General features: G+C 38.8%; 1 protein-coding gene across 1 annotated transcript in view; it reads left to right on the plus strand.

Moving 5' to 3' along the window:
- Positions 1 to 9811, plus strand: part of LOC103776057 (xaa-Pro dipeptidase-like) — a gene marked incomplete at both ends in the record, with an annotated part of 24054 nt that overhangs the window by 9602 nt on the left and 4641 nt on the right. Inside the window, 3 exons of the mRNA XM_008943545.1 lie at positions 4919 to 4982; positions 6245 to 6292; positions 7811 to 7872. Of these exons, the coding sequence (XP_008941793.1) occupies positions 4919 to 4982; positions 6245 to 6292; positions 7811 to 7872 (174 nt within the window). The remainder of the gene's footprint in view (positions 1 to 4918; positions 4983 to 6244; positions 6293 to 7810; positions 7873 to 9811) is intronic.

Below are 9811 nucleotides of genomic sequence, written 5' to 3' on the forward strand. Positions count from 1 at the left end.
AGGTGCTCAGGTGGTTTCTGAGACATATACAACATAACTATTTGAGTGTGTGTCTGTAATCGTTTAGTCACAACATGTAGAATTTATAGAAAAGGGTTTGTGATTAGTCCCAACTAGAATTTATCAAATTTTTGTAATGAACATACCATTAAGAATTTTTTTCCAACAGGGATAGATTTACATTCTAGGCTATGCAGTACAAAAAGTAATTTTGAATTAGGAACTCCAACTGAAATACTGAAGAAAAACTAATCTGGGCTACTTCAGGAAAAGCTGAATTTCATTTTAGAGCTAATCCACTGTAAGAACTAAAACCTGAAACTGTCCTAGAAGCACTAAAACATGCAAATACAAAGTGACCAGTAGGAAGAAGCTGTTATATGTTGAAGATTGTCAGGAAAAATGTTTAGAAGCAAATGAAAACATATACATATGAATGTGTATCAGCAATTAGGCTGGAAATACTTTAGCAGTTGGCTTAGATGTGTTCGTTTCAGGAATAGCTATCAGCTGTTACAAATTCTGTTCACAGTTTTTCTTTGGCATTTGTGATTTAGATCCATCTCATTTGTACCTCTCTTCTGAATGCAGTTCTGAAAACTCGAACACTCTTTTATCATGTTGTTATTACAAGGCTATTGCTCCAGAGTCCTTTAGAATACAAAGAAATGTTGCTTAATGGAATTCTTACAGTAATGTCAAATTTGTACAAATCTCTGAAGATTTGCTGTTATGAATTCTTGTGCAATGTAATGAACAACAGCTTTAAAATGGTTTTAGACAATGAGAGCGAGTTTTTATTTGGTTTAAAGTGGAAGCACAACAAGTTTAATACAAGACTGTAAAAAATGTGAGGTAAAAATTTAGCCCAACTGCATAAAAGTTTCAAAATATATTGTTGGGGTGTGTTTATAGATAGACTACCAGAGCTGTTGGTGTTACTGATGGGTAAACAAAGGAGTCAGTAGTGTGTGTCTGTTCAAGGGATTGCAGTGAAGACAAGACAGCTGTAGTACTGTGGTCTGTCATAGTTTGTGGCAAAATCTGTATTGGTGTGCTTATGTTGTGATTTGGTGAAGCCTCTTGGTTTTTAAACATGCCATCATGTGTCACTGTGAATTTAGTTAGAACAAATGGAAAAGTTTAGAGTAAACTTGAAATTTTTCAGTAAGCCAATCAAAGGACTGGGATTCCTGGTTACTGGTCTTCAATAAACTTGAGGATGATGCTGTTCCAGGATTTTTAAGTTGCTTATTTCCATTATGAGGTGAAACAATGACTCCTGCTCTTCTGGAAGCCAACTATGGACATTTCTAACAAACACTAATACCTGCTTGGCTGGAGTTATAAAACTATAGGGAAAGGATATTGAGCCTTCGAAGGGCTGAAGTGTGTTATTTATTCTCTGTCGTTTTCTGCTAATTTTTGTTGCCAGGGAATCTAAAATTTGCACACTTCCTCCCCTCTCTCTCCTCCTACCCCCCCCAAAAAAAAAAATTAAGCTATTGTTTCTGTTCACATCTGTTTACCGAAGGGGAGGGGAGGGAGTGTTTGATAGGTAAGGAGAGATGTGATTCAATAATATCTGGGATCGTGTCTTCCACTTGGGTAATCCTTCTAATTAATTTATGACTTGCTGTGGGTTTTTTTGTGTCTAATCTCTGCAGTGATTAATCAGAATTTTGGAGCTGGCAGCCCATAGCAGCATTACAAAAGACAAAGCCAAACCTAAAGATTGTAGTCAATTAAGGTATTCTACCTGCTGAGAGTCATTTGTACAGGGAAGTATTTCTCATTTCTGGGAAGTGTTGGAATGTACTTGAAATTGTCATAACTGAATATAAAGTCTGATTTTCATGACGCCAGTGAGCATTCTGTGGAAGATCCTGTTCCCTGTGACAGTGGTGGTCAGTGCTAGACTTTAGCCTGGTTTGCATTTGGACTGGATAAAAATGAATGCTGAGCCCTGTATCTGCTAAGGCACTCTGCACTGGTACTTTTTTACAGTAACTACAATGTTGGTGCATAGTGATCTTTCACAGATCTCAGCTAAACTGGGGAAAAAAGTGGAAGACTGGAGAGAATATAGAAAGCTCTCAATAGGGGTTGTCTTTGCTCCTGTTTCTGGCTGAGCTTTTGTTTTGTCTTTTATACTGGTTTTCTGTATGTGACAGCACAAAATTTCTCTGCTCTAATGTAGACTTTGATGTGCATTTTGCCCCTCCACCTGTATGGTTGTGCAGTAGGGCAGGTCTCTGCAGAAATCTTTCCAGTGGGAGAGGTGGCTTCATCACTGAAGCATTGTGGCTCCTGTGGGGTGGGTAGGGGGTGGTAGGTTGTGGGAAGTGTATGTGAATTTATTTTACCATCTAGTCAGAGGTGCTAAATGACTGAAGAAAAGAAGCGAGAGCCTTGAGTGCTTCAGAGAGGAGCTGAGAAAATCTGGCTTTCTACTTTGTACTATAAGTCCTGCTGACTATTGAGCAAGGTAGCAAGAACAAGACCAGCAAGGAGGTACACGTCTGGGAAACGTGACAGCTTGTCATTAGGTGTGATGGAGTCAAAAGTGTCTGGAAGGTGACCTAGTTTAATAACTGAGAAGGGATAGAGGATTGTGGGAAGCTCCTGTTTTTCTTCTCTCAAAGTAGAGAAAAAATCCTCAGCCTTGAAAGGATGATGAGATACTTTTGTTCCTCAAAAGAGTGCTAGTGTACATAAGACGGGATGTTGGAGGGATCACAGTTGGAATGGAATCAATAATGGATTATTATTATTATTAACAATAACAAGAGAATTAAATTAGCAGCAGTGAGCTGTAGACCACACAATTACAGGAGACAACTAACAAAAGAAAAAAAAAGTTGTTGAAAAACAGCTTGTGAAAAGACAGAGTTTTTCTTATTGGTGTGTTGGAAAATGAGACCAACTCTTACTTAAACTGCATTAAATGAAATTAATAAAATCCAGCATATTTGTGAGCATACTTTTAAGAAATACTTAGTTCACAAAAAACAGTTCTTCAGTTCAAACAATGCAGCAAATTGTAAATGGTTCTTTGGAGATATTGCTCTAAACAGCATATATTACCATAAATTGGTGTTGGCCATAAATTAGTTGATTTTACAGTTGGGATTCTTCTGATACGAGATGAATTGGTTGAAACTGTAAAAGAGAACAAAAATGCAAAGTGCTAAATCTGCTCGTCCTGTTTCTGGAATATTAGAGTACTTCAGTGTGTGAGGAACAGATGAGGGGAAAAGGAGATGCCTATAGGAGAAACAGAGTATGTGAAAGTTGGAGGTAAGTGAACTATAAAATACAGGGTATAGAAAGGCAGGAGAACGTAGTCATTTTTTTCTTTAAAACTATATGTAAAATTAGCCAGGGAGAGAAGGCAAATGATAATTGCTTTGAAATCTCCAACAGTGGTAGGAAGTGTCCACAAAAGGAGCATTGCAAAAGGGAACTTATAATGAGATATTTTTGTGGCACTTTAGAGGAGTGCTTTCACAGATAAATAACGTTTAAAAAAATCTGTGATTTACTGATTGAGAACACCATAAATGTTTTCAAGTTGTCATTCGTGTCTCAGCCCAGTACTGTTTGGAGCATAAAGGAACAGAAAGTGAAAAAGGAGTGCACCAGATTGAAATATTGACATGGATCAGAGCTCTCGCCACCGGGTACTGTGGGCAGCTATGGCACACGCCTTTGTTGTGGAGAACCTCCTAAAGATGCTGAGCTGTGTTCCACACCACTTCTGCTGTTCATCACTGCAAGGGTTAGAAATGTTCTTCAGTCTCCAGCCTAATTTATTCTTTCCTGAATTTGTCTTGTGCTTTTGTAGTCAAACATTTAAACAGCTGAAAGTCCAGGCCTGTGCACACTTCTTGCCCTCCTACTGTCTCTCAGGAAGCAAAATGAACAGGATCCTCCAAACTCCAGCTCTTCAAACCATATTTTTTGTGTCCTAGTTTCTTTGCTCTGTGGTGTGATGTAAGCTGGGTGGGGTTTTTTCTTTTTTTTTTTCTTTTTTTTAGATATCATTTTATTTATAACGCTGATTATATTTATATTACACTGATTATTATTACACTGATTATACATACAGTTTAGGGAGAATAGAGATTGTAATTGGAAGCTGCAGTCTCGTGAATAGCTGGCTGCTACCATGAAGTGAAGGAATGTCCAGTGTTACAGCCCCTGGTTTGGGGGGCAGTGGGGAAGCCCTGGAGTGCTGATCCACACCAGCATCTGCCCCGGCTGACTGCAGGCAGATCTTTCACGTGATTCTTAGTGACAAAAATCTCTGGTTAGATATCAGGAGAAACCAGCAGAAACTATTTAGTTTTGAACATGGATGTGTGAAACTGCACAGCCTGTTGGGTTAGAGGAGTGGATCTCTGGTGCCCTGAGGAATAGCAGTGGCAGAGCCCATGTCATAATAGCCCTCAGACTGCTTTGTGTTCACATCAGAGGGGTTACCAGGGTAAAAGGTGAATGTTTTGTTTATTCATTTCTTGTATTTTTGAATATAATGCTGGGCAAACTATTCTTCTGCTATTTCCACATCCTTCCAACGTCTGGTGAGCTGGGAGGCATGGCAAAAATCTTTAACAAAACTGTACTGTGTAGAGTGAGTGGAAAAAAAAAAAACCTTTTGAAAAACATCCTTTTTCAGGAGGAAACCGTGAAATCTAAGTATCAAGCATGGACTGGATTAAAGCATGTTGATTTTTGTAGCTGTGGCAACTTTCTGTGTAATCTCTTATTTTGAGAAATGGAGTCAAGGATAAGATTATTAAAACATTCCTCATATCTGATTCTATTTTTCTGATAGTAGTGTTCCTTGTTTGTGTCCTTATTGAATATAATAGTAAAGCTAGACTCAAATCTTCCTTTCTGTTGTTTTCCAAAGGATTCATCCCCCTGAATTCTACAAAAAAAAATATGCTGTGGATGAAGTCCACTATGTGAACGAGGTGAGTTGTCTGTGTCTCTGAATGTTCTTCTGTGAATGCAGAATCCACATGTGGCAGTGATCTTGCTTAATTTTATTCTTCAGTTATTGTGTGTCTTCTAACTCAGTGGGACCTTCTGCCCTCCGCCCCCAGTTATTGGAAAGTGTCCTTCGTTGTTGTAAAGCACTTGTGATTTACTATTGTTTCTTTTTAAAAAAGGCTGCCCTTTTCATTTAAACACTAAGGTCTTAAGCCCAAGACAGTCTCATAAACATGTTCTGTGTGTCATGAGACCTGTCAATCTGTGTCTTTGTCCAACAGAAACATGTTGCTAAATACATTTTTTGCATTGCCTTGGAGATTTGAAGGAACTGCTGTCAGGAAGGTTGTGTATCCTGGCTCTGACTTGGGAGCATACATTTATGCCTCCAAAGAGCTGTGAGGAAAGGCTGCCTGCCTTAACTCTTAGTTTATGTTGAAACATTCTAGTACTCAAATAAGCAAATATATTCATATTTTTAAATGCGAGTGTGACTTGCTTAGGTTTCTCATTTAATTTCTGAGCAGATATTTGTATACTTATGCACCTGGCCAGTTATCTTTTCTTCGGTAGGAAGGCTCAGCAGGGTGAGGGCAGTATACCTGCCAAGCTCTGTGGGTGATTTTCATGGAGAGCAGCTTGAAAAGGAAGGCTCTGGTATTTCTGTCCCTGCAGAGCACTATCTCTGACTCAGCAGACCAAAAACTTTGCTCTCATCAGCTGTGAGGATGTTTCCTTTCATTTTCATGATGAGTCCAGCTATGAAGTGAAGTTTGATCCTGTATTTCAGTAGCTGAGGGTGAAGGAAGCTGTGGTGATGTAGCTTTTTGACTTATGTGAGCTGGAGTCATGTAGAGTGCAGGCACTCCAGTGCTCATCTGTCAGATGATGGAAATTGCAAGTGGGAAGTTTGTGGGTTTTTTTAAAAAGCATATTTATTTTTGGTCACCTGAGTTGTTTGGGTCATTTTCCATCAACAAATGCCTTTATTGCTGTTTTGTTCTCTGCTTCCTTACTGCTTGAAAACCTTGTTGGTGGGAAAAAGATCTCTTTATGTGGAACAATAAATTGTCTCAGGTGATACTACAGTATCTGAAAGATAGCAGAGGAGTATTTTTGTCTTTGTAACTCATTTACTTTGTGTACAGCAGATGTTGATGAAATTATTATCAATGTGATTATAAGGAAGAAAATAAGTAAAGTAATAGCAATCTAAATTATAGATCTAAATCTGTCTTTTTAGATATCCAGCGTCTTGGCTTCGAAGAAACCGGCTGTGCTCCTTACTTTGGTGAGTCACATTATTCTAAAGAATATTCATTTTCCTCATTAAGGAGATCAGTTTGTTCAGCATGCCTTTGCACTGTCATTCTATATCTTCTCCTTTCCATCTTTGCCAAATTTGATGCCACATTTAGGCTTCTGGCCTCTCCATAATCTCAAGATTTGTGACCTATGTCCTTCAAGTCTATATTCTCTCTGCCAAAAGCTTTAGCTGTTTCCTGGTAAAACATTGCAAGTGTATTTAACATCAACTGTGCTATCCTCCAGCCTATGTACAATGACTCTAAACTCCTTTTTCCTCTTATGCTGCTCTGGTCATGTCGTGAGCATGTTTGGGCCTTTCTGTGAATATCCCACAACAATTCAGGAAATACTCTTTCTGCATAGAGTGGCTTGGTGTGAACGATGTCTGGGAGGAGGGAGTGATATCAAATATCTGCCAACTATTTTGAATGGTGCTTGCTTATGTCTCTGAAAGAAGGATGGATGGGTAGAGGTAAAGCCTGCAAGTTTCTTCTTCCCTGTCACCTCTCCCCTGGCTTGTTTCCTTGACATGTTTTATAAACCTCTATTAAGAGTATCTGATTTCTTGTCTCCAATCATATAAGAAAAGATTTGCTGGCTCTGAGCTTTCTCTTACAGCAAATGCAGTAGCTGCTCTTGGATTTTGTGTTTTCTCAAAATATACATGTATAAAAGATGACTCTATATCTTTCTCTCATGTTCTTTAAGAGAAATGCATGGGAATATTTGACCAACTTCTGCTTCTTGCTGTGTGTTTCTGCATGTAGAGTTGTTGGTGTAGTTGTCACTCTGTGAGCATCCTGTTGTAATCAGGAATTTTCAAGTGGTTTTTGACTGAGAGGATGGAGCTGTGATGCTTTCACATTCCTCCCACTGCCATGAAGAAGTATACAGGGAAGGAAAGAGCACTTTTCTTTCTGCTGCATGAATGGAAACTTGGTCCTCTCCTCCTGTGGTCTCATTCCAGATACAGAGCTGTAATGCTGCTCCGCAGGGTTTTCCAGGCACACGTCAGAAGTGTTTGTCTACTGTGTAGCAGCCAAAATACTCTTGCTTATGCTACTTGCTTGAATGGAAAGCTGTGGGGAGCAGCATGCAAATGTAAATATTAAGCATTGCCAGTGCCGTGCGTAATAATGTATTTTAAAATGAAATTACTTCAGAAGGAATCTTACCCATTTGTTATGCTCTTGCCCTTTATTTTTATATAGATCTCCTAGCTCCATCTCAAGACAAAAGGGAATTAGAAATCAAAGCTTGCCATTTTCCTGAGCAGCACATCCTAACCTGAGTTCTGTGTTCTCCTGTGAAACCGATGATTTCTTATATTGGTCTGTGTTTGAACAAACATTCTGGCTTTTTTTTTTTATTTATAGTGATTCAAGTAAACTAATATATAGGTTTCCCTAAGGACTTACTGCTCAGGTTCTCCCAATGATTTATAATTTAAACGCTTGTGATTGGCTCAGAATTACATTCCTTTTAATCCTTTCCCTTCCAGCGTGGTGTTAATACTGATAGTGGAAATGTGTCCAAAGAAGCTTCGTTTGAGGGAATCAGCCAGTAAGTGGCAAGGCTTTTTTAATACATTAATTGCTTCATGGTTATGTTGAATTTATTTTATTTTTCACATTAAATGATATGTTTTCCCTATGACAGGATGTTGAATGGCAGATCAAATGTATCAATATTTCTTTAGAAATAAAATGTTGGGCATGTTTCTAATGACTTGAAGTATAGTGGTGGGTTTTTTGAAATGTCTTTTCAATCTAAGATCATGCAATGTTACTTTGTATTTGCTTTAAGTATCTGAAACTGAATAGACCCATTTCCTTACCTGCATTTCTGCTTTTGGGATCGGAATATTTCTAGATCTCAGTAAAATTAATCTTTACGAGTAGCTTCTTTCTCTTACAGACTTCCTTATGCAGTATTAAGGTAGAAATTGGGGATTCTGGTATGCACAATCTTCTGAAAAGATGTCATATTACAGGTGTAAAAGCAAAGATCACTTTTCTGCCTAGGTGTGGTCTTTTACTGTCTCTTGCTATTGTCTTTTTATGAGGTTTGGTTACTAGTGGGGTGAAAATGTCTTCTTGCATGCAATATTTGGAAAAGGCAGTAAATAAAAATACATCACAACCTGCTCTGGAGTGTGAGGATGATGACCTCAATTTTGCGTTAAATACAATTGTCTAGTCTGTTATGATATCCTAAAATGAGATAATTTTCCATTTTAGCTCAAGTATATAGCAAAAATGAAAGGCAATTGCCCCCCCCCTTGCCCCCCCATTAAAAAAAACTGTTAAAATAAGCACTCATGATGAGATGATGAGTAGGTGACCATTTTTTATGCTCCTTGACTCCCAGTGACCCCGCTGTATTTTTCTCCATCAACCTCTGTTGACAGCATATTAATTGTGCACTGAGGATCACAACGGACAGAATTTGCTGTAGGTCTGGGCACTCATTTGTGTAGTCTGAGAGCATGTTTTCTGCTGGGATCAGCTTTTCTCTGTGTTATGTGAACTGAAATCTGAAGTCTGATGCAATAATTACTTTGTTCTCCCCCTGCAACCTAAATGGAAACTTAATGATTGTGTCAGGGATATTAGGGACCAAGGTGGCAGACATTTAGACATCTTTTGCTGCCCAGTGAGTTAAGTATAAATTGTTCCAGGAACAAGCAAGCTATCTTTAATGAATGTGTGTTGTCCTTTGTCCTGTTACAACAGCATGATGTTGGGTTGCTTTGACCAAGTAGATACTCAGTTATCTTAAACTCTGCAGGTACAGGGGGACTCCAGAATCCGTGTGAAACCATACTTCTAGTTTTATCTGAGACACCTCCACATGAAATATAAACAGTTACTAACTCCAGCAGTAATTCTTTGTGTGAATGATGTACAAAGGTCTGTTTAAAGTATGAAAAAAGCTCCTTTTCCCCCTGAATTTCACTTAACACTAGAGTTCAATTAGTTACACATTCTGTTACTAGTTAAGGATAAGTTAGGAAGCCATTGCACTTAGCACTTCATTTGAGAATTTAATAGCATGTCTCCTGAAACACTTAAAGGGATTAATGGTGTTTTATTGCTGCCTTTCCAGTTTGCAGTAAACATGCTGTCAGTGTGCTCCAGGACAAGTGCTTCTCCATTCTTTAGGGGGAATTTCCAGCTGTTCAGCAGATACTTCTCTTTTGAGGGCCAGGATATGCTCATCTCCCCACCTCTAGGCCAAATTTTGCTGCCTTTGACAAATCTAGTTGGCGTTTCCTCTCCCTTGCTCATGGGACAGAAGAGTACACATTGATTTTGTTGTTGGATGCGCTGAAGATTCACTCCCCTCCTCTGACAGATACTGTGCCCTCAAACCACTCTTCTCTCCAGCCTTCCCTTGACCCTCCTGACTCCTGCCTCTGCCCTCTGCACCTCAGCTTTTTGTAACTGCATCTGTAAATCAGTCCATTTTATATTTGTTTTCCACAATTTCAGCATTCCTG

Source organism: Merops nubicus, unplaced genomic scaffold (genome assembly GCF_000691845.1).
Source record: "Merops nubicus isolate BGI_N331 unplaced genomic scaffold, ASM69184v1 scaffold25337, whole genome shotgun sequence".
Classification (NCBI taxonomy): domain Eukaryota; kingdom Metazoa; phylum Chordata; class Aves; order Coraciiformes; family Meropidae; genus Merops; species Merops nubicus.